Consider the following 25,080-nt stretch of genomic DNA (forward strand, 5'->3'; position numbering starts at 1 on the left):
TTTCCAGATATGACCCCTCTTTCCATCTCTATGCTGTTACCCCATAAAAGAGTAAACCAAACACCCAGGTGGGAAGACTGCCTTGACTGGGCTCCTGTGTGCCATGTGCTAAGTTTTGACTAAAAAAAGGATATAGCTTTCATCAGATTAGACATTTCGTAGCATTTTAGGATAATTAATGTGTCAGATTTAAAAAAAATAAAAGAGTTTAAGGTCAGGAAAAGTGTTTGGGTTAGCTAAGACGCAAAAAAAAATATATAAAAATAACCTTTTGACTTAAATTTGACAAAAGCTGTATCCGTTCTAGCCATGGCCACGTGCTGTTTGAAGGGTGCATGTGTGTTTATCCCAGTGGTTAATGCAAGGTACGCCTTGCTTTAACTGCTATTTGCAATTCAACAACAACAACAACAGATAATGAAACAAACCAAAAGAAAGTAATGTTCATTTTTATTCTTTCTACATGCTACATTCTATTCCGGTGTACTTTGTTAACATGAAGCTGATGAGGACTAATTGTTACACACCATGGCTGTATTTACACAGGCAGCCCAATTCAGATCTTTTTGCAATTGGGGGGGATTGTCGTGGAACATCGCAACACTTCAACACTTGGAGAAGTAGCTAGGGGCCACCGTCGCGAGACATTCCTTCTGGAAGAGCAGATCGATCCTACAAGATAATTAAAATGTCCATATTCAGTTACAGCCCTAGAGGTGCTTGCATAAATTCACTAAAAGACATCCTAAATAAACGAAAAGACACCCTAAATTCACTAAAAGACATCCTAAATTCACTAAAAGACATCCTAAATTCACTAAAGGACACCCTAAATTCACTAAAGGACATCCTAAATTCACTAAAAGACACCCTAAATAAACGAAAAGACACCCTAAATTCACTAAAGGACACCCTAAATTCACTTAAAAGACACCCTAAATTCACTAAAGGACATCCTAAATTCACTAAAAGACACCCTAAATTCACTAAATGACATCCTAAAGTGACATTCTCATAGAATGTTTCACACATTTAAACATTGAATGCGAACCAATAAACTCACTTTGATATGATGGAAATAAAATGTACAAAATGTAAAATACACATTTTTAATTTGCATACTTACATTTTCTTTAGAGCCATTGTTTGTTGACCGCGACCACTTTCCCCGTTTGAATGAGAGAGAAAAAAACAATTTAAAAGTTAATAGGAATTTCTGTGCTGAAACACAGTATATTAACACAGTAAGAAACTGGAGAGAAAACATCCACCTCAAAGCCAAACACTTACATTGTCTGTTTGATGGTCGCCACACAGTTTAAGTCATCACTTATGTTGTCGTCAATCAAAGCTTGAGAGAAACAAAAAGCCCAACAGAGATGCATAACTGACACTGTCACACAAGCCATTTTAATCTAACATCCAACTACTCTATCAATAATCCTGTTGTGCATCTTTAGCACGTTAATACATGTATTTTTTCTTCGATAGGTCAAATACATTGAACTCACCACTGCAGTTCATCTGGCAAAGGTTCAGCGATGGCGTTGAGCCCGAGGAACAAATCACACGATCGCTCAGCTGGAACAAGCCGAAGAGGGTTCCCATGGTCTCTTCTTCGCTGGAGTCTTCCTCTCCTGAGGTGAAGCGATTCCCAGCGTGTCTCTTACCCCTCTTAGGAGGGGGCTCAGAGCGGGTAGGAAGGGTAAGGCGGGTAGGATAGTTAGGATGGTTAGGGCGGGTAGGATTGGTAGGATGGTTAGGGCGGGTAGGATTGGTAGGATGGTTAGGGCGGGTAGGATGGTTATCATTGTTAGCAGGGTGGGTAGGGTGGACATCATCCCCGGCGTGTCTCTTACCCCTCTTAGGAGAAGGCTCAGAACGGGTAGGGTGGGTAGGAGGGGTAGGATGGTTAGGGCGGGTAGGATGGTTAGCATTGTTAGCAGTGTGGGTAGGGTCAACATCATCCCCTGCATGTCTCTTACCCCTTCTACGAGGGGGCTCGGTACGGGTAGGAGGGACATCAGGGCCGTCATCATCCCTCCAAACACTCACAAAACTGGTGTTGAAACCTGAGGCCTTCTCCACGTGGCAGACGACTGGAAGAGGCAACAAATGGAGTGTTACTTAATCAGGGCCGATCCCCCCATACACAGATTTAGACTAGTCTTCGAATAAAAAGCCATTTCAATTGAGAATCTCGATTTAAAGTGTTTCTTAGTCCAGGATGAGGCTTAATCTGTGTTCTGCGAAACCAGTCCACAGGATTTAAGAAATAATTCCTGTTTCTTTAAGGAAAAAACTCCATTGGGTTCTAACTAATGTAACTTACTTTTAGCCACAAAATCGTTGTTTGTCAGGTTCTTCACTCCGGCTCCCCCAGTCAGGTTGAATTTGAGGGCCTCCTTCTCCAACAAGTTCTTCAGCTCACATTTGGAGAGGATCCGTCCCTCAGACAGACTGGGGACCAAGGCTGCTACAGCCAACACCACCAACATCTGCATCTTCATGTTGTCTCTGTCCGGCTTGTCTTTCCTCGATTGAGACGAGAAGATCACAGTGGCACAGTAAATATACTCTTGGTGCCCCTAGCCTCTTGGGAGTGACGTGACCCAGACTCGTACTTACCTTTTGTTTTTTTAATCTAAAGTAAGGCAATAAAGCTGGCTCTCTGAAATCTGTGAAAGGACTACGTCAATGTAACAAAACTCCACCCAATATTTTGTTTCACCACTCAGTTCAGACCCCTTAGGGAAATGCTTTAAAAACTGCCTTGTGATGGTATAACAAAAGGGTTTTCCTTTGTTAAATAAGTTACACCTTGACCTACTGAAAACGATGCTTAGACTTTAGACACACAATAAGGTCAAACAACTCTCACGGGTATCTCACGACCACATGACTGCAATCACCAGGTAACTTCAATCGCTATGTGCCACACCTAATAACAACACTACGTATGTGTCCAAAAGTAATCTCTGGAAACGGAGAGAAAACCGAAACCCTCACCAAGAGCTAAAAATAGCATTCTTTTCATTTTCCTGTTCTGACTGATCACATGACATATAGGAGTAACGTGAGACCCATCAATGTGGTTTGTTCTCATGCATTGTATTCATCTGTACTGTTCATGTCAGGGACACTGTGTTTGCAGATGGATAACATGTCTGGAATGGAACAATACAAAAAGGTACCATGTCAATGACAAACTCAGCAAAAAAAATAAACGTCCCTTTTTCAGGACCCTGTCTTTCAAAGATAATTCATAAAAATCCAAATAACTTCACAGATCTTCATTGTAAAGGGTTTAAACATGGTTTCCCATGTTTGTTCAATGAACCATAAACAATTAATGAACATGCACCTGTGGAACGGTCGTTAAGACACTAACAGCTTACAGACGGTAGGCAATTAAGGTCACAGTTATGAAAACATAGGACACTAAAGAGGCCTTTCTACTGACTCTGAAAAACACCAAAAGAAAGATGCCCTGGGTCCCTGCTCATCTGTGTGAACATGCCTTAGGCATGCTGCAAGGAGGCATGAGGACTGCAGATGTGGCCAGGGCAATAAATTGCAATGTCCGTACTGTGAGACGCCTAAGACAGCGCTACAGGGAGACAGGACGGACAGCTGATCGTCCTCGCAGTGACAGACCACATGTAACACCACCTGCACAGGATCGGTACATCCGAACATCACACCTGCGGGACAGGTACAGGATGGCAACAACAACTGCCGGAGTTACATCAGGAACGCACAATCCCTCCATCAGTGCTCAGACTGTCCGCAATAGGCTGAGAGAGGCTGGACTGAGGGCTTGTAGGCCTGTTGTAAGGCAGGTCCTCACCAGACATCACCGGCAACAACGTCGCCTATGACACAAACCCACCGTCGCTGGACCAGACAGGACTGGCAAAAAGTGCTCTTCACTGACGAGTCGTGGTTTTGTCTCACCGAGGGTGATGGTTGGATTCGCGTTTATAGTCGAAGGAATGAGCATTACACTGAGGCCTGTACTCTGGAGCAGGATCGATTTGGAGGTGGAGGGTCCGTCATGGTCTGGGGCGGCGTGTCACAGCATCATCGGACTGAGCTTGTTGTCATTGCAGGCAATCTCAACGCTGTGCGTTACAGGGAAGACATCCTCCTCCCTCATGTGGTACCCTTCCTGCAGGCTCATCCTGACATGACCCTCCAGCATGACAATGCCATCAGCCATACTGCTCGTTCTCTGCGTGATTTCCTGCAAGACAGGAATGTCAGTGTTCTGCCATGGCCAGCAAAGAGCCCGGATCTCAATCCCAATGAGCACGTTTGGGACCTGTTGGATCGGAGGGTGAGGGCTAGGGCCATTCCCTCCAGAAATGTCCTGGAACTTGCAGGTGCCCTGGTGGATGAGCGGGGTAACATCTCACAGCAAGAACTGGCAAATCTGGTGCAGTCCATGAGGAGGAGATGCACTGCAGTACTTAATGCAGCTGGTGGCCACACCAGATACTGATTGTTACTTTTGTAGGTCTTTCCCTCCACCCCTGGATGCAGCCTCCATCAAGGTCTTCCCCTCCACCCCTGGATGCAGCCTCCATCAAGGTCTTCCCTCCACCCATGATGCAGCCTCCATCAAGGTCTTCCCCTCCACCCCTGGATGCAGCCTCCATCAAGGTCTTCCCCTCCACCCCTGGATGCAGCCTCCATCAAGGTCTTCCCTCCACCCCTGGATGCAGCCTCCATCAAGGTCTTCCCCTCCACCCCTGGATGCAGCCTCCATCAAGGTCTTCCCTCCACCCCTGGATGCAGCCTCCATCAAGGTCTTCCCTCCACCCCTGGATGCAGCCTCCATCAAGGTCTTCCCTCCACCCCTGGATGCAGCCTCCATCAAGGTATTTCACACGTTGTCAAATAAAAGCCTCGCTCGGTTTAGCTCTTTAAGGATCAATGAAAGAGTCTTCTAATAAACAGTCAAATTAAATACCCACTGGGCACAGCACGTCATGGCTCCCGGGTGACGCAGCGGTCTAAGGAACTGCATCTCAGTTCAAGAGGTGTCACTACAGTCCCTGGTTCGATTCCAGGATGTATCACATCCGGCCGTGATTGGGAGTCCCATAGGGCGGTGCATAATTGGCCCGGCATCGTCCAGGTTTGGCCGGGGGCAGGCCGTCATTGTAAGTAAGAATTTGTTCTTAACTGACTTGCCTAGTTAAATAAAGGTTAAATAAATAAATACAAACGTGGATAATTGGTTAATATTTGGTTTAGAAGTAGATAAATGAAATTACAACCTATATTCACCCACTCAGACAGCCAAAAGTTAGTTGAATTTCCAGTGTGTTATTACTATGCTTTCAACCATTTAAAAGCGCAGCAAAGTTGAAATGGGAAGACAATGTCAGGTATTTAGTTAATTGATACAACATATTAACGTGGTATCACTGTGCTTCATCTAATAACCTAATGACCTGGGTTGTAGTTGAGATGACATTAAAAGTACACGGTGCAAGTGATCAATGCTGTTGTAGATTCCTGACAGATAATTAGAGCCTCTTGTGAAGATCTCCACAGACCTGTGATGACCTATGACCTGCTATCTGGAATGTGCACTCTCTATGAGATTACAGCAGAAGAAACGTATCCAGGTAGTTACTGTAGCCTCAACATGTAACCACGGATGTTGTTCATTTAAAGGTTGAATGTTGCATTAGTTTGTATTATAGCCTTAACTTTCAGATATTTGCTGTATTACAAAAGTAATATTGAATTGTGTTTGGTTGTCAACGCAACCAGATATGAACATTTATAGGAGATGTATCTACTGCTGGGATAGTACCATCTGAACCACTGGCTTCCTCCCATTCTTTAACTTCTGGTTGGATAGTTCCATCTGAACCACTGGCTTCCTCCCATTCTTTAACTTCTGGTTGGATAGTACCATCTGAACCACTGGCTTCCTCCCATTCTTTAACTTCTGGTTGGATAGTTCCATCTGAACCACTGGCTTCCTCCCATTCTTTAACTTCTGGTTGGATAGTACCATCTGAACCACTGGCTTCCTCCCATTCTTTAACTTCTGGTTGGATAGTTCCATCTGAACCACTGGCTTCCTCCCATTCTTTAACTTCTGGTTGGATAGTACCATCTGAACCACTGGCTTCATCCCATTCTTTAACTTCTGGTTGGATAGTACCATCTGAACCACTGGCTTCATCCCATTCTTTAACTTCTGGTTGGATAGTACCATCTGAACCACTGGCTTCCTCCCATTCTTTAACTTCTGGTTGGATAGTACCATCTGAACCACTGGCTTCATCCCATTCTTTAACTTCTGGTTGGATAGTTCCATCTGAACCACTGGCTTCCTCCCATTCTTTAACTTCTGGTTGGATAGTTCCATCTGAACCACTGGCTTCCTCCCATTCTTTAACTTCTGGTTGGATAGTTCCATCTGAACCACTGGCTTCCTCCCATTCTTTAACTTCTGGTTGGATAGTACCATCTGATCCACTGGCTTCATCCCATTCTTTAACTTCTGGTTGGATAGTACCATCTGAACCACTGGCTTCCTCCCATTCTTTAACTTCTGGTTGGATAGTTCCATCTGAACCACTGGCTTCATCCCATTCTTTAACTTCTGGTTGGATAGTACCATCTGAACCACTGGCTTCTGGTTGGATAGTACCATCTGAACCACTGGCTTCCTCCCATTCTTTAACTTCTGGTTGGATAGTTCCATCTGAACCACTGGCTTCCTCCCATTCTTTAACTTCTGGTTGGATAGTTCCATCTGAACCACTGGCTTCCTCCCATTCTTTAACTTCTGGTTGGATAGTTCCATCTGAACCACTGGCTTCATCCCATTCTTTAACTTCTGGTTGGATAGTACCATCTGAACCACTGGCTTCCTCCCATTCTTTAACTTCTGGTTGGATAGTTCCATCTGAACCACTGGCTTCATCCCATTCTTTAACTTCTGGTTGGATAGTTCCATCTGAACCACTGGCTTCCTCCCATTCTTTAACTTCTGGTTGGATAGTACTATCTGATCAACTGGCTTCATCCCATTCTTTAACTTCTGGTTGGATAGTACCATCTGAACCACTGGCTTCATCCCATTCTTTAACTTCTGGTTGGATAGTACCATCTGAACCACTGGCTTCCTCCCATTCTTTAACTTCTGGTTGGATAGTACCATCTGAACCACTGGCTTCCTCCCATTCTTTAACTTCTGGTTGGATAGTACCATCTGAACCACTGGCTTCCTCCCATTCTTTAACTTCTGGTTGGATAGTTCCATCTGAACCACTGGCTTCATCCCATTCTTTAACTTCTGGTTGGATAGTACCATCTGAACCACTGGCTTCATCCCATTCTTTAACTTCTGGTTGGATAGTACCATCTGAACCACTGGCTTCATCCCATTCTTTAACTTCTGGTTGGATAGTACCATCTGAACCACTGGCTTCCTCCCATTCTTTAACTTCTGGTTGGATAGTTCCATCTGAACCACTGGCTTCATCCCATTCTTTAACTTCTGGTTGGATAGTTCCATCTGAACCACTGGCTTCATCCCATTCTTTAACTTCTGGTTGGATAGTTCCATCTGAACCACTGGCTTCATCCCATTCTTTAACTTCTGGTTGGATAGTACCATCTGAACCACTGGCTTCATCCCATTCTTTAACTTCTGGTTGGATAGTATCATCTGAACCACTGGCTTCATCCCATTCTTTAACTTCTGGTTGGATAGTTCCATCTGAACCACTGGCTTCATCCCATTCTTTAACTTCTGGTTGGATAGTATCATCTGAACCACTGGCTTCATCCCATTCTTTAACTTCTGGTTGGATAGTTCCATCTGAACCACTGGCTTCATCCCATTCTTTAACTTCTGGTTGGATAGTATCATCTGAACCACTGGCTTCATCCCATTCTTTAACTTCTGGTTGGTTAGTACCATCTGAACCACTGGCTTCATCCCATTCTTTAACTTCTGGTTGGATAGTACCATCTGAACCACTGGCTTCCTCCCATTCTTTAACTTCTGGTTGGATAGTTCCATCTGAACCACTGGCTTCATCCCATTCTTTAACTTCTGGTTGGATAGTACCATCTGAACCACTGGCTTCATCCCATTCTTTAACTTCTGGTTGGATAGTACCATCTGAACCACTGGCTTCCTCCCATTCTTTAACTTCTGGTTGGATAGTACCATCTGAACCACTGGCTTCATCCCATTCTTTAACTTCTGGTTGGATAGTACCATCTGAACCACTGGCTTCATCCCATTCTTTAACTTCTGGTTGGATAGTATCATCTGAACCACTGGCTTCATCCCATTCTTTAACTTCTGGTTGGATAGTTCCATCTGAACCACTGGCTTCATCCCATTCTTTAACTTCTGGTTGGATAGTATCATCTGAACCACTGGCTTCATCCCATTCTTTAACTTCTGGTTGGATAGTTCCATCTGAACCACTGGCTTCATCCCATTCTTTAACTTCTGGTTGGATAGTATCATCTGAACCACTGGCTTCATCCCATTCTTTAACTTCTGGTTGGATAGTACCATCTGAACCACTGGCTTCATCCCATTCTTTAACTTCTGGTTGGATAGTACCATCTGAACCACTGGCTTCATCCCATTCTTTAACTTCTGGTTGGATAGTACCATCTGAACCACTGGCTTCATCCCATTCTTTAACTTCTGGTTGGATAGTATCAAGAATATTAATTAAAATGAACATACAGTACCATAAGGAAAGTATTCCTGTGACTTTTTCCACATTTTGTTACGTTACAGCCCTATTCTAAAACGGATCCCCTCAATCTACCCACAATACCCCATAATGACAAAGCACACACAGGTTTTATAAAAATATCACATTTACGTAAGTATTCAGACTCTTTACTCAGTGCTTTGTTGAAGCACCTTTCGCAGCGATTACAGCCTCGAGTCTTCTTGGGTATGATGCAACAAGCACACCTGTATTTAGGGAGTTTCTCACATTCTTCTCTGCAGATCCTCTCAAGCTCTGTCAGATTGGATGGGGAGCATGAAGATATTAGTTCGGGTTCAAGTCCGGGTTCAAGTCTGGCTGGGCCACTCAAGGAAATTCAGAGACTTGTCCCGAAGCCACTCCTGCGTTGTCTTGGCTGTGTGCTTAGGGTCGTTGTCATGTTTTATGATGAACCTTCACCCCAGTGTAAGGTCCTGAGCGCTCTGGAGCAGGATTTCTCTGTTCATCTTTCCCTCAATCCTGACTAGTCTCCCAGTCCCTGCCACTGAAAAACATCCCCACAGCATGATGGCTGCCACCACCATGCTTCACCGTAGGGATGTTGACAGGTTTCCACCAGACGTGACGCTTGGCATTCGTGCCAAAAAGAGTTCAATCTTGGTTTCATCAGACCATAGATTCTTGTTTCTCATGGTCTGAGTCCTTTAGGTTACTTTTGGCATGTGCCTTTTACTGAGGAGTGGCTTACGTCTGGCCACTCTACCATAAAGGCCTGATCGGTGGAGCGCTGCAGAGATGGTTTTCCTTCTAGAAAGTTAGCCCATCTCCACAGAGGAACTCTGGAGCTCTGTCAGAGTGACCATCAGGTTCTTGGTCACCTCCCTGACCAAGGCCCTTTCTCCCCCGATTGCTCAATTTGCAAACATTCCTAAAAACCTGTTTTCGCTTTGTCATTATGGGGTATTGTGTGTAGATTAATGAGTGGGGGACAATTGAATCAATTTTAAAATTAGGCTGTAACATAACAAAATGTGGAAAAAGTCAAGGGGTCTGAATACATTCCGAATGCGCTGTATGTTACTATAAGGGGAAAATGCTCCATATCCCATGGAATGAAACAATATGACCTTATTTTTCATTGCATCCCGCTACACCATACGATTACTGATAACTGTCTTGTCCAAATGTTGTTGTATTGTCTGTCTGGTTGAGTATTGTCCAGTCAATCATCCTCCATTTATTATGGTTGTCTTGTCACTGTCATTATCGTGTTGTTTTTATGGTTTCTTTTGGTAAATATTTTCTTAACTCTTTCTTGAACTGCATTGTTGGTTAAGGGCTTGTAAGTAAGCGTTTCACGGTAAAGTCTACACTTGTTGTATTTGGCGCATGTCACAAATAAAGTTTGATTTGATTTTGAAGTAGATAATTTTTTATTGTTTAACAGTAAACATGACACTAACAAAAGTTCCAAAAGAATAAAGACATTTCAACATTTTGGGGTTGGAGGGTTTGTATTTTGTCCTGTAATTTATTCAATGTAATTGGAGAATCCAGTGGGTTCTGGTTGTTTTTAATAGTTGATTCTAAGATTTGTATTTGATCATGTATATGTTTTTGCTGTTTATTCTTTGTTATAGAGCCAAAAAGATTGGAGAAGTGGTTTATCCATACATCTCCATTTTGGATAGATAATTCTTTGTGTTGTTTGTTTAGTGTTGTCCAGAAAATCTCTCTATGTCTCTGTCTCTCTCGCCCTCTCTGTCTCTCTCGCCCTCCCTGTCTCTCTCGCCCTCTCTGTCTCTCTCGCCCTCTCTCTCTCTCTCTATGTCTATGTCCCTCTCTCTCTCAAGCCCACATGCACGCACACAGTGGTTGATTGAGGTACATTAGAGGTGTGTTGTGCCTGGTCTAGCAGATATCCCAGTTCACAGTAGTCCAGTACTGCCCTCTAGTGGTGTTCAGTTGAATCTCCAGACGTGCTGCTGGTGTTTCCACCACTACTGGACTGGTAGTTCTAGTTAGGGACCTTTAAAATGGATTCATCCCAGTTAACCACTATTAGACCATGGTTACACCTCAAAAAGAACCCTATTCCCTATATAGTGCACTACTTTAGACCAGAGCCCTATTCCCTATATAGTGCACTACTTTAGACCAGAGCCCTATTCCCTATATAGTGCACTACTTTAGACCAGAGCCCTATTCCCTACAGTGAGGGAAAAAAGTATTTTACCCCCTGCTGATTTTGTACGTTTGCCCACTGACAAAGAAATGACCAGTCTATAATTTTAATAGTTGGTTTATTTGAACAGTGAGAGACAGAATAACAAAAAAAAAATCCAGAAAAACACATGTCAAAAATGTTAAATTGATTTGCATTTTAATGAGGGAAATATGTATTTGACCCCCACTCAATCAGAAAGATTTCTGGCTCCCAGGTGTCTTTTATACAGGTAACGAGCTGAGATTAGGAGCACACTCTTAAAGGGAGTGCTCCTAATCTCAGTTTGTTACCTGTATAAAAGACACCTGTCCACAGAAGCAATCAATCAATTAGTTTCCAAACTCTCCACCATGGCCAAGACCAAAGAGCTCTCCAAGGATGTCAGGGACAAGATTGTAGACCTACACAAGGCTGGAATGGGCTACAAGACCATCGCCAAGCAGCTTGGTGAGAAGGTGACAACAGTTGGTGCGATTATTCGCAAATGGAAGAAACACAAAATAACTGTCAATCTCCCTCGGCCTGGGGCTCCATGCAAGATCTCACCTCGTGGAGTTGCAATGATCATGAGAACGGTGAGGAATCAGCACAGAACTACACATGAGGATCTTGTCAATGATCTCAAGGCAGCTGGGACCATAGTCACCAAGAAAACAATTGGTAACACACTACGCCGTGAAGGTCTGAAATCCTGCATCGCCCGCAAGGTGCCCCTGCTCAAGAAAGCACATATACATGCCTGTCTGAAGTTTGCCAATGAACATCTGAATGATTCAGAGGACAACTGGGTGAAAGTGTTGTGGTCAGATGAGACCAAAATTGAACTATTTGGCATCAACTCAACTCGCCATGTTTGGAGGAGGAGGAATGCTGCCTATGACCCCAAGAACACCATCCCCACCGTCAAACATGGAGGTGGAAACATTATGCTTTGGGGGTGTTTTTCTGCTAAGGGGACAGGACAACTTCACCGCATCAAAGGGACGATGGACGGGGCCATGTACCGTCAAATCTTGGGTGAGAACCTCCTTCCCTCAGCCAGGGCATTGAAAATGGGTCGTGGGTGGGTATTCCAGCATGACAATGACCCAGAACACACGGCCAAGGCAACAAAGGAGTGGCTCAAGAAGATGCACATTAAGGTCCTGGAGTGGCCTAGCCAGTCTCCAGACCTTAATCCCATAGAAAATCTGTGGAGGGAACTGAAGGTTCGAGTTGCCAAACGTCAGCCTCAAAACCTTAATGACTTGGAGAAGATCTGCAAAGAGGAGTGGGACAAAATCCCTCCTGAGATGTGTGCAAACCTGGTGGCCTACTACAAGAAACATCTGACCTCTGATATCCAACAAGGGTTTTGCCACCAAGTACTAAATCATGTTTTGCAGAGGGGGTCAAGTACTTATTTCCCTCATTAAAATGCAAATCAATTTAACATTTTTGACATGCGTTTTTCTGGATTATTTTGTTGTTATTCTGTCTCTCACTGTTCAAATAAACCTACCATTAAAATTATAGACTGATCATTTCTTTGTCAGTGGGCAAACGTACAAAATCAGCAGGGGATCAAATACTTTTATTCCCTCACTGTATATAGTGCACTACTTTAGACCAGGGCTCATAGGACCCACCCTGCTCCTCCCACCCTAGCTCTGTTGTAGGGGCCCACACCCTGTCCCTGTTCTAGTCAGGAATGTAGAGAATGTTGTGTCCGCAGTAGGGGGCCTTTCTCCCAGGCCCCGGGAGACCAGTCTGCTGGCTAATGACTGACCAGACTATCCGAGTGTTAAACCAGGGATTGACTCCAGTGTCTGTGTTGCTGAAAACCCAGCTCGTTCTCTCTCTCCCTCCCTCTCTCTCTCCCTCCCTCTCAACCTCCCTCCCTCTCTCCCTCCCTCTCTCCCTCCCTCTCTCCCTCCCTCTCTCCCTCCCTCTCTCCCTCCCTCCCGAATTATTGCTTATCTTGACAACATATGATGTCCATTATAGCTTATAGAAGCAAATGTTTATTTCTTCAATAGAGAAAATCGTCATGTAAAGAAACATTTTAGTGAATGTTGGTTAAGAAACCGTTGTCGCAATTCAACACATGGAAATGTAAGGGGGGGATACATATTACAATGGTAATATAATAATCAGCATACAGAATAAAATGGTGCTCTCCAAAATAGAGGATTTGTCGAGATAACAACTACAAAAACGTCATGCATTGACAGAGTGATCTTCACAAGCCAACTTGTCATAAAGAGAACAGAATGTAGCAGCTAACTACACAGGACATAGAGAACAGAATGTAGCAGCTAACTACACAGGACATAGAGAACAGAATGTAGCAGCTAACTACACAGGACATAGAGAACAGAATGTAGCAGCTAACTACACAGGACATAGAGAACAGAATGTAGCAGCTAACTACACAGGACATAGAGAACAGAATGTAGCAGCTAACTACACAGGACATAGAGAACAGAATGTAGCAGCTAACTACACAGGACATAGAGAACAGAATGTAGCAGCTAACTACACAGGACATAGAGAACAGAATGTAGCAACTAACTACACAGGACATAGAGAACAGAATGTAGCAGCTAACTACACAGGACATAGAGAACAGAATGTAGCAGCTAACTACACAGGACATAGAGAACAGAATGTAGCAGCTAACTACACAGGACATAGAGAACAGAATGTAGCAGCTAACTACACAGGACATATATTTTACAGACTTTTCAGTCTTGTCACAGCTAACAAACAACTCTCTCTCACACCACTACAACACACAGCATGGTCAGTCCAGACACCACAGAGACGAGGCATGCCTCCTAAATAGGGCCCATAGGGCTCTGGTCAGAAGTAGTGCAACTCTATACGAAATAGGGACTCAGTCAAGGCCTGATCTATAGTCATTGACGTTGGGATTGTGCTCGTCTCAGCAGACCAGGCCGTAGCAATCCTGTATAGCTAAAACAATTATCCTCCTTATTAGCAGTGCTGAAGGCAGAGTCCCCCAGGGCTGTGTCTCGGCGCCCCTAAAGATTGACGTTTCCATGGTAGAACAGGCCTGTAGAGTGACGGTTCCATGGTAGAACAGGCCTGTAGATTGACGGTTCCATGTTAAAACAGGCCTGTAGAGTGACGGTTCCATGGTAGAACAGGCCTGTAGAGTGACGGTTCCATGGTAGAACAGGCCTGTAGAGTGACGGTTCCATGGTAGAACAGGCCTGTAGAGTGACGGTTCCATGGTAGAACAGGCCTGTAGAGTGACGGTTCCATGGTAGAACAGGCCTGTAGAGTGACGGTTCCATGGTAGAACAGGCCTGTAGAGTGACGGTTCCATGTTAAAACAGGCCTGTAGAGTGACGGTTCCATGATAGAACAGGCCTGTAGATTGATGGTTTCGAGTTAGAACACCACTGTAGGTTGACAGTTCCATGTAAAATAGTCTGTCTGTCTGTCTGTCTGTCTGTCTGTCTGTCTGTCTGTCTGTCTGTCTGTCTGTCTGTCTGTCTGTCTGTCTGTCTGTCTGTCTGTCTGTCTGTCTGTCTGTCTGTCTGTCTGTCTGTCTATGCTGCATGCCTGTTCTTATTGTGTGACTGAAGGAGGGGGAGTTTGGGGGAAGGAGTTGGTCTGGTCATGGTGATTCTGGGCAGAGCCCCTCCTGGACCCTGAGATCCAGACAGCTGCACGGTATGGGCTGGCAGAGTACTGCAGGGGGTCTGGAGGGTATGCACCTGAGGAACCTGGGACATTATCTGTCTATCTACTGGTCTGTCTACCTGTCTGTCTGCCTGTCTGTCTATATGGTCTCCCTCGGAGGCCTTCTCCAGAAGCTGGGCCAGGGGGGTGGGGGAGTGGAGAAGCTGGCGACAGAGGTGCTCTTTGAACCCTGTAAAGGGCTCCAGTAACCCAGGCTGGACTGGGACCGGGGCTGGGACACACCCCTCCTCCTCCTCCCACAGACACCCCAACGTCGTCCCCCGTCTCCCACAGTCCCTCAGCCTCCTTGTGTTGGAGATGGGCAGTCTTCTCAGGGCTGGTTTCAGAGGACGGATGGGGCAACGCTGGAGCTGAGACTGGGACTGTGGCTGTCTCAGGTTGCTGCTGTTCTCGGCCTTGGACCATGTGATGCTCAGTCTGATCAACAGCATCTCTTTCCTCCCCTGGGTTGGAGCCCTTGGTTCAGTCCACTCAGTCCTTCCTTGGGTTAAAGCCTTTGGATCGGTCCACTCAGAGGAGTATGGAGGGGGGTTATCTCTCAGAAGGTGTGGCTGGAATCTGTATACATTCTCAGGACCGATGGTGTTATATATAGCACAGGTGGGTGTAGAAGAGAGGACTCTGGGATACAGGGGTTTTCTATCTTCCTCTGCCTTCCTGGTTTGTGTTTCATTGTCAGGGGTGATGGGGTACACTGCCTGCAGCACGGGGCTGTGGAACGTGATGCGTTGGGTCTTGGGTGGAGGTTGATCAGAAATGACCTTGGACATGGTCACAACAGGTACTTCGAGGAGGTCCTCATTATTAAAACTCTTCTTCAGACCAACAGCCTTCTTCTCTGGAAGTCCAGGGGGGACGTCTCCCTGCTTCTTCAGACCAACAGCCTCCTTCTCTGGAAGTCCAGGGGGGACATCTCCCTGCTTCTTCAGACCAACAGCCTCCTTCTCTGGAAGTCCAGGGGGGACGTCTCCCTGCTTCTTCAGACCAACAGCCTCCTTCTCTGGAAGTCCAGGGGGGACGTCTCCCTGCTTCTTCAGACCAACAGCCTCCTTCTCTGGAAGTCCAGGGGGGACGTCTCCCTTCTTCTTCAGACCAACAGCCTCCTTCTCTGGAAGTCCAGGGGGGACATCTCCCTTCTTCTCAGGCCTACAGCAACAGGTGATAGACAAAATGTGAATTGAGACTGAGAATTCAGTCTTACCATCATGCAAATCAGAGAGATACAGAGACAACAAGGACAACATGTAGGGGCTCTGATTTCTAACATGTTTAAAGAGATGTCATATTTTCTCTGTGAAAATGGCTGTAAATTGTAGTATAAATGTTGTACATTGACATTAATGTCAGAGTCAGTTTGCAGAGTGAACACAGCAGCACAGTATATTCTCCTAAACTAGCTCCGTGTTTTATACCCCTGGAGAGATCCATCCTCTGTTTTATGAATTGTTCTGAATCTTCTCATTATTGTGTTAGGGGTGGATATCTCAATTCAATAAAAGACCGATAAAATATTGAATCCCCAGCAGTTTGTTCGTTCCACTAATGATGCTTTGACATTTTAACTTTATTCAAAGGAACATCGAAACTCCAATATCACTTATAGTAAATAAATTATTTTGGGCAAAAATGGAGACATTATGAAATGCACTCTGGTAAACCCGAGGTGATGTAGATAGTATTAAATTAAGAACCTAATTTCAGGCTTTACGAGAAAGCTAGCCCTCCGTGTTGGCTGTTTGACAGAAAGCTAGCCCTCCGTGTTGGCTGTTTGACAGAAAGCTAGCCCTCCGTGTTGGCTGTTTGACAGAAAGCTAGCCCTCCGTGTTGGCTGTATGACAGAAAGCTAGCCCTCCGTGTTGGCTGTATGACAGAAAGCTAGCCCTCCGTGTTGGCTGTATGACAGAAAGCTAGCCCTCCGTGTTGGCTGTTTGACAGAAAGCTAGCCCTCCGTGTTGGCTGTTTGACAGAAAGCTAGCCCTCCGTATTGACTGTTTGACAGAAAGCTAGCCCTCCGTGTTGGCTGTTTGACAGAAAGCTAGCCCTCCGTGTTGGCTGTTTGACAGAAAGCTAGCCCTCCGTGTTGGCTGTTTGACAGAAAGCTAGCCCTCCGTGTTGGCTGTTTGACAGAAAGCTAGCCCTCCGTGTTGGCTGTTTGACAGAAAGCTAGCCCTCCGTATTGGCTGTTTGACAGAAAGCTAGCCCTCCGTGTTGGCTGTTTGACAGAAAGCTAGCCCTCCGTGTTGGCTGTTTGACAGAAAGCTAGCCCTCCGTGTTGGCTGTTTGACAGAAAGCTAGCCCTCCGTGTTGGCTGTTTGACAGAAAGCTAGCCCTCCGTGTTGGCTGTTTGACAGAAAGCTAGCCCTCCGTGTTGGCTGTTTGACAGAAAGCTAGCCCTCCGTGTTGGCTGTTTGACAGAAAGCTAGCCCTCCGTGTTGGCTGTTTGACAGAAAGCTAGCCCTCCGTATTGACTGTTTGACAGAAAGCTAGCCCTCCGTATTGACTGTTTGACAGAAAGCTAGCCCTCCGTATTGACTGTTTGACAGAAAGCTAGCCCTCCGTGTTGGCTGTTTGACAGAAAGCTAGCCCTCCGTATTGACTGTTTGACAGAAAGCTAGCCCTCCGTATTGACTGTTTGACAGAAAGCTAGCCCTCCGTATTGACTGTTTGACAGAAAGCTAGCCCTCCGTGTTGGCTGTTTGACAGAAAGCTAGCCCTCCGTGTTGGCTGTTTGACAGAAAGCTAGCCCTCCGTGTTGGCTGTTTGACAGAAAGCTAGCCCTCCGTATTGGCTGTTTGACAGAAAGCTAGCCCTCCGTATTGGCTGTTTGACAGAAAGCTAGCCCTCCGTATTGGCTGTTTGCATTCCAGAAGCACTTCCTTTTCATTTCATATTGAGCCACTTTACGCCCATTTTATTAGTCCAACTGGGTTCCATGCTAGAGGTGATTGTGTTGTGTTTGTGTTTGTGTTTGTGTTGTGTGTGTGTGTGTGTGTGTGTGTGTGTGTGTGTGTGTGTGTGTGTGTGTGTGTGTGTGTGTGTGTGTGTGTGTGTGTGTGTGTGTCTGTGTGTCTGTGTGTCTGTGTGTGTGTGTCTGTATGAGTGTGTAATCTGCATGGCCCTCACAACTCTCCAGTTCCGCTCAGGCTCTTAACCTCTCTCTCCAACTGCTCTCTCCTTCTTTCCCTCACCAGATAGACAAATGAATGTTGCAGAGCTCCTCTCCCCCTGCCTCCCTCTCTTTCCGCCCTGCTTCCCCCTTCTCCTCCTGCCTCAGGCAGCAGACTAACCAGCCTTTAAATCATTAATAAGCAGAAAATGAAACTGCATATGTCTGCTGCCGGAGATATTGACTAGGCACTTCTTTCTCCTCTTCACCTCTCTTTTCATTTGATGCCGTGAATTTAACCAACAAGCCACTCATATTTAGAGGAGCTAAAGCTGTGAAAAACTGATTACTGTACGTAGACTATACCTGGGGAGGGATGATTACTGTACGTAGACTGTACCTGGGGAGGGATGATTACTGTATGTAGACTACACCTGGGGAGGGATGATTACTGTATGTAGACTACACCTGGGGAGGGATGATTACTGTATGTAGACTATACCTGGGGAGGGATGATTACTGTATGTAGACTATACCTGGGGAGGGATGATTACTGTACGTAGACTATACCTGGGGAGAGTTGATTGCTGTATGTAGACTACACCTGGGGAGGGATGATTACTGTATGTATGTATGTAGACTACACCTGGGGAGGGATGATTACTGTATGTAGACTATACCTGGGGAGGGATGATTGCTGTATGTAGACTACACCTGGGGAGGGATGATTACTGTATGTATGTATGTAGACTACACCTGGGGAGGGATGATTACTGTATACAGACTATACCTGGGGAGGGATGATTACTGTATGTAGACTACACCTGGGGAGGGATGATTACTGTACGTAGACTACACCTGGGGAGGGATGATTACTGTACGTAGACTATACCTGGGGAGGGATGATTACTGTACGTAGACTACACCTGGGGAGGGATGATTACTGTACGTAGACTATACCTGGGGAGGGATGATTACTGTATATAGACTATACCTGGGGAGGGATGATTACTGTACGTAGACTATACCTGGGGAGGGATGATTACTGTATGTATGTAGACTATACCTGGGGAGGGATGATTACTGTATATAGACTACACCTGGGGAGGGATGATTACTGTATATAGACTATACCTGGGAGGGATGATTGCTGTATGTATATAGACTATACCTGGGGAGGGATGATTGCTGTATGTATGTAGACTACACCTGGGGAGGGATGATTGCTGTATGTATGTAGACTATACCTGGGGAGGGATGATTGCTGTATGTATGTAGACTATGCCTGGGGAGGGATGATTGCTGTATATAGACTATACCTGGGGAGGGATGATTGCTGTATGTATATAGACTATACCTGGGGAGGGATGATTGCTGTATGTATATAGACTACACCTGGGGAGGGATGATTGCTGTATGTATGTTGACTACACCTGGGGAGGGATGATTGCTGTATGTATGTAGACTATACCTGGGGAGGGATGATTGCTGTATGTATGTAGACTATGCCTGGGGAGGGATGATTGCTGTATATAGACTATACCTGGGGAAGGATGATTGATGTATGTATATAGACTATACCTGGTGAGGGATGATTGCTGTATGTAGACTATACCTGGGGAGGGATGATTGCTGTATGTATATAGACTATACCTGGGGAGGGATGATTGCTGAATGTATATAGACTATACCTGGGGAGGGATGATTGCTGTATGTATATAGACTATACCTGGGGAGGGATGATTGCTGTATGTATGTATGTCGACTATACCTGGGGAGGGATGATTGCTGTATGTAGACTATACCTGGGGAGGGATGATTACTGTATATAGACTATACCTGGGGAGGGATGATTACTGTATATAGACTACACCTGGGGAGGGATGATTACTGTATATAGACTACACCTGGGGAGGGATGATTACTGTATATAGACTATACCTGGGGAGGGATGATTACTGTATATAGACTACACCTGGGGAGGGATGATTACTGTATGTATATAGACTATACCTGGGGAGGGATGATTGCTGTATGTATATAGACTATACCTGGGGAGGGATGATTGCTGTATGTATATAGACTATACCTGGGGAGGGATGATTGCTGTATGTATGTAGACTACACCTGGGGAGGGATGATTGCTGTATGTATGTAGACTATACCTGGGGAGGGATGATTGCTGTATGTATGTAGACTATGCCTGGGGAGGGATGATTGCTGTATATAGACTATACCTGGGGAGGGATGATTGCTGTATGTATATAGACTATACCTGGGGAGGGATGATTGCTGTATGTATATAGACTATACCTGGGGAGGGATGATTGCTGTATATAGACTATACCTGGGGAGGGATGATTGCTGTATATAGACTATACCTGGGAAGGGATGATTGCTGTATGTATGTAGACTATACCTGGGGAGGGATGATTGCTGTATGTATGTAGACTATACCTGGGGAGGGATGATTGCTGTATGTATGTAGACTACACCTGGGAAGGGATGATTGCTGTATGTATATAGACTATACCTGGTGAGGGATGATTGCTGTATGTATATAGACTATACCTGGGGAGGGATGATTGCTGTATGTATATAGACTATACCTGGGGAGGGATGATTGCTGTATGTATGTATGTAGACTATACCTGGTGAGGGATGATTGCTGTATGTATGTATGTAGACTATACCTGGGGAGGGATGATTGCTGTATGTATATAGACTGTACCTGGGGAGGGATGATTGCTGTATGTATGTAGACTATAGCTGGGGAGGGATGATTGCTGTATGCATGTAGACTATACCTGGGGAGGGATGATTGCTGTATGCATGTAGACTATACCTGGGGAGGGATGATTGCTGTACGTAGACTATACCTGGGGAGGGATGATTGCTGTATGTAGACTATACCTGGGGAGGGATGATTGCTGTATGTAGACTATACCTGGGGAGGGATGATTGCTGTATGTAGACTATACCTGGGGAGGGATGATTGCTGTATGTTGACTATACCTGGGGAGGGATGATTGCTGAATGTAGACTACACCTGGGGAGGGATGATTGCTGTATGTAGACTATACCTGGGGAGGGATGATTGCTGTATGTAGACTATACCTGGGGAGGGATGATTGCTGTATGTAGACTATACCTGGGGAGGGAGAAGCGTGAGACTGAGCAGTACTGAGGCGGGGTCCCCCAGGGGTGTGTCCTGACTCCCCTGTAGATTTACTGTGTGAGTAGCTCCTCTTCCTCACATTGGGTCGTGAGTAATTAGTTAGAACCTACATGGAGAAAGGTATCGAACCTGTACCCAGCTGGACCTGGGGGTCTCTCCTGGTGCAGAGGCTCATGGGTTCTGGTAGATTTGATGATGGGTGGAAGTCTGGAACATCTCAGGTAGCCAGTTCCCCTCAATTCCAGACTGGCTCTATGACAAACATAAAGACACATACACTGAGTGATAAAACATTAGGAACACCTGCTCTTTCCATTACATACTGTAGACTGACCAGGTGATTCCAGGTGAAAGCTATGATCCCTTATTGATTTCACTTGTTAAATCCACATCAATCAGTGTAGATGAAGGGGAGGAGACAGGTATAAAAATGATTTTTAAGCTTTGAGACAATTGAGACATGGATTGTGTGTGTGTCCCATTCAGAGGGTAAATGGGCAAGACAAAATATTTAAGTGCCTTTGAACAGGGTATGGTAGTAGGTGCCAGGTGCACCGGTTTGTGTCAAGAACTGCAAAGCTGCTGGGTTTTTACACACTCAACAGTTTCCTGTGTGTATCAAGAATTGTCCACCACCCGAAGGACATCCAGCCAACTTGACACAACTGTGGGAAGCATTCGGAGTCAACATGGGCCAGCATCCCTGTGGAACGCTTTCGACACCTTGTAGAGTCCATGACCCGCCGAATTGAGGCTGTTCTGAGTGCAAAAGGGGGAGGGGTGCAACTCAATATTAAGGTGTTCCTAATGTTTGGTATACTAAGTGTATAGACATGGGGTTATATTGACTCATATAGACATGGGGTTATATTGACTCATACAGACATGGGGTTATATTGACTCATATAGACATGGGGTTATATTGACTCATATAGACATGGGGTTATATTGACTCATATAGACATGGGGTTATATAGACTCATATAGACATGGGGTTATATAGACATGGGGTTATATAGACTCATATAGACATGGGGTTATATAGACTCATATAGACATGGGGTTATATAGACTCATATAGACATGGGGTTATATTGACTCATATAGACATGGGGTTATATTGACTCATATAGACATGGGGTTATATAGACTCATATAGACATGGGGTTATATAGACTCATATAGACATGGGGTTATATTGACTCATATAGACATGGGGTTATATAGACTCATATAGACATGGGGTTATATTGACTCATATAGACATGGGGTTATATAGACTCATATAGACATGGGGTTATATTGACTCATATAGACATGGGGTTATATGACTCATATAGACATGGGGTTATATTGACTCATATAGACATGGGGTTATATTGACTCATATAGACATGGGGTTATATAGACTCATATAGACATGGGGTTATATAGACTCATATAGACATGGGGTTATATAGACTCATATAGACATGGGGTTATATTGACTCATATAGACATGGGGTTATATTGACTCATATAGACATGGGGTTATAGAGACTCATATAGACATGGGGTTATATAGACATGGGGTTATATTGACTCATATAGACATGGGGTTATATTGACTCATATAGACATGGGGTTATATTGACTCATATAGACATGGGGTTATATAGACTCATATAGACATGGGGTTATATAGACTCATATAGACATGGGGTTATATAGACTCATATAGACATGGGGTTATATAGACTCATATAGACATGGGGTTATATTGACTCATATAGACATGGGGTTATATAGACTCATATAGACATGGGGTAATATTGACTCATATAGACATGGGGTTATATTGACTCATATAGACATGGGGTTATATTGACTCATATAGACATGGGGTTATATAGACTCATATGGACATGGTGTTATATTGACTCATATAGACATGGGGTTATATAGACTCATATAGACATGGGGTTATATAGACTCATATAGACATGGGGTTATATAGACTCCAGTTCAATCCAAAGCATTTTCCCTCAGGGACAGGAAGTGTTGCATGTTGAGGAGTGGTCTGGATAGAAACATGTCAATAAAAGAAGTGAGGAAGTACCTGGGGTCAGGATGAATCTTAGTAACAGGGGGCAGTCTGAGCTCGGGGATGGTGTGTCTCTTCGGGAACCCCCGTGACCTTTTCACCTTTGAGGCGTGACTCAGGGTGCTTCTCATACTGGGCATGCTCCGTAGGCTCAGCGTCTCTTCCTGGTCTTCCTCCTCCAGCGCTCCTCTTCTCGTTCCGCCAGGCAGCGTGGCCAGATCTCTAGTCACATCCTGAACAAAATGAAAACACACAGTGGGGGTGTTTGTGTTCATATGATGCTCTGTCTGATCTTTCCAGATCTACAGGAAGGACGTAGAGGGTCGAAGACTGGGGGTCAATTTGAGATCTAACAATCAACCACTGTGTATTGATCATTTCAAAAAGTCTGTGCTTTCCCTAAACCCTATTCCAGAGTGTTAGAAGAGAGGATAGTATCTGTATGAAGATGACTTACTAGCTGCTGCTTCCTGTACTTTACCTTACGGTGCTGCAGGTAGGCTGGCTCTGAGTAGTATGAGAGGACAGGGGAAACGGTCTCTCTGTGGGGTGATTGGGTTCTCTTCTTGATCCTGGGGAGGTGCATCTTAAGGAAGTACTGCTGATCAGAGGGCCTGTCCACAAGAGACATGGATGTTTCCTCAGAATGGACAAGGAAACAGGGTTATATATATATATTGTTGGTACCTATGAAGCTACGTTGTACAACTTTTCTAGAAATAAACGATGTCACAACTTGAAACTGTCTGCAGCATCAACGAATATCCAATCCTGATATTGTGTGGTATGTGTACAACTTCCCTAGAGATAAAGAAACGTTGTTTATCGTCAACGTATATCCAATCCTGATATTGGACAAGTTCTTCAGAGACATACAAACTCATAACTTCAAACTTTTTTTGCATCAATTTATATATATTGGAAACACACTCACCAGCCTCTTGTTCCTTCCATGAAGTGTTTCTTTGTCAGCTCAGGATGCTGCTGTTGTCCTCATATCTACTGTAGAAGAGGCGGGAGACAGAAAATAGCTTAAAAACCTTTAAATTACGTTTCCAAACTGAGAATTAATCTAAACATTCCTATTCATTAGAATGAGTCTTTTTGTTGTGGTAATTATTCATTCTTTCAACCCAAGCCAGCAGCACCGGTAAGATTCTATTAGTGCGGAAAGCTATTTGCATATAAATAGCATTTTGCTGCATTAATTCCAGCTCTAGGCATAGGAAAACATGTTTAATGATTGCTTGGGTGTTAATCTGACAAACTGATTCAAGAGAAGTCTTTTAAATTAACCCAGTTTGTGTTTTTAAAGGTAAATTGTTGATTAAGTTTAAAATTTGCCATGAAATAACCGGTTGTATCTGGTCCTCTCCCGTCTCTCTCCCAAAACACAACCTCCAAAATACTCCGTCAAGTCATTTCAAGTGGTCCTTAACCCTCACATGAACTAGGGAATGCTGCCTATAACCTCATGATAATTCTGAGTATTCAGACAAAATCAGATGTCTGGCCTTTGACAAAGCTCTTTCTTGAGTTGAAGAACAACCTGAAATGTGCTTAGCATTTCTGCAGAATAAAGCTATAGCATACATCTACCTTAAAGACACTGAGTTAAGTTACTGTGTAAAGTTCAGTAGTGAGACGTACCCGAGTGCTGGTCATGTCAGCCGTTGAGCAGGGTGGATAGTGGGAGGTAAAGTGTTGAGTCTCTTGCTGCCTGCCCCCTCCTACCTCTTGCAGAGAACACTGTGAACTAACACTGAGGGGATAGGTCAGCTCTAAAGTCCTAGTTATTAAGCCACCCCACTGCTGCTGATTGGTTCTTCTATGGGGACAGCCAAATAAAACTTTTGGAACCTTTTTTTCCTAAGAGTGTAACTATCTATGACATCCTAAGCTAGCCATATCAGGGCTAGGGGCTGGCCGTACTCCTTCAATAAGACCCCACACAAAACAGGGACTACTCAGTCTGAAGGAACAGGGACCACTCCGTCTAAAGGAACAGGGACCACTCCGTCTAAAGGAACAGGG

The 25,080-nt window shown here is 44.7% G+C and overlaps 2 protein-coding genes across 5 annotated transcripts; both read right to left on the reverse strand.

Moving 5' to 3' along the window:
* Positions 1–433: 433 nt before the first annotated feature.
* Positions 434–3,008, reverse strand: LOC115181894 (uncharacterized). 2 transcript variants are annotated; one of them, XM_029743584.1, is made up of 5 exons: positions 2,333–3,008; positions 1,512–2,099; positions 1,291–1,351; positions 1,127–1,168; positions 434–672 (listed from the first exon to the last, which is right to left on the reverse strand). In XM_029743584.1, exons 1-5 carry the CDS (start codon positions 2,508–2,510, stop codon positions 606–608), a joined length of 936 nt encoding a protein of 311 aa, XP_029599444.1. In that variant the 5' UTR covers positions 2,511–3,008; the 3' UTR covers positions 434–605. The 2 variants fall into 2 exon arrangements, with proteins under 2 accessions (XP_029599444.1, XP_029599445.1); XM_029743585.1 differs by having other exon boundaries at positions 1,127–1,162; positions 2,333–3,007.
* Positions 3,009–12,948: 9,940 nt separating this feature from the next.
* LOC115181886 (uncharacterized) lies at positions 12,949–24,840 on the reverse strand. 3 transcript variants are annotated; one of them, XM_029743570.1, is made up of 6 exons: positions 24,697–24,840; positions 23,981–24,045; positions 23,528–23,660; positions 23,062–23,279; positions 21,093–21,215; positions 12,949–15,825 (listed from the first exon to the last, which is right to left on the reverse strand). In XM_029743570.1, exons 2-6 carry the CDS (start codon positions 23,998–24,000, stop codon positions 14,526–14,528), a joined length of 1,794 nt encoding a protein of 597 aa, XP_029599430.1. In that variant the 5' UTR covers positions 24,001–24,045; positions 24,697–24,840; the 3' UTR covers positions 12,949–14,525. The 3 variants fall into 3 exon arrangements, with proteins under 3 accessions (XP_029599430.1, XP_029599431.1, XP_029599429.1); XM_029743571.1 differs by having other exon boundaries at positions 21,099–21,215; positions 23,981–24,048; XM_029743569.1 differs by having other exon boundaries at positions 23,981–24,048.
* Positions 24,841–25,080: the final 240 nt, after the last annotated feature.

This window comes from Salmo trutta, unplaced genomic scaffold (genome assembly GCF_901001165.1).
Source record: "Salmo trutta unplaced genomic scaffold, fSalTru1.1, whole genome shotgun sequence".
In the NCBI taxonomy this organism is placed as follows: domain Eukaryota; kingdom Metazoa; phylum Chordata; class Actinopteri; order Salmoniformes; family Salmonidae; genus Salmo; species Salmo trutta.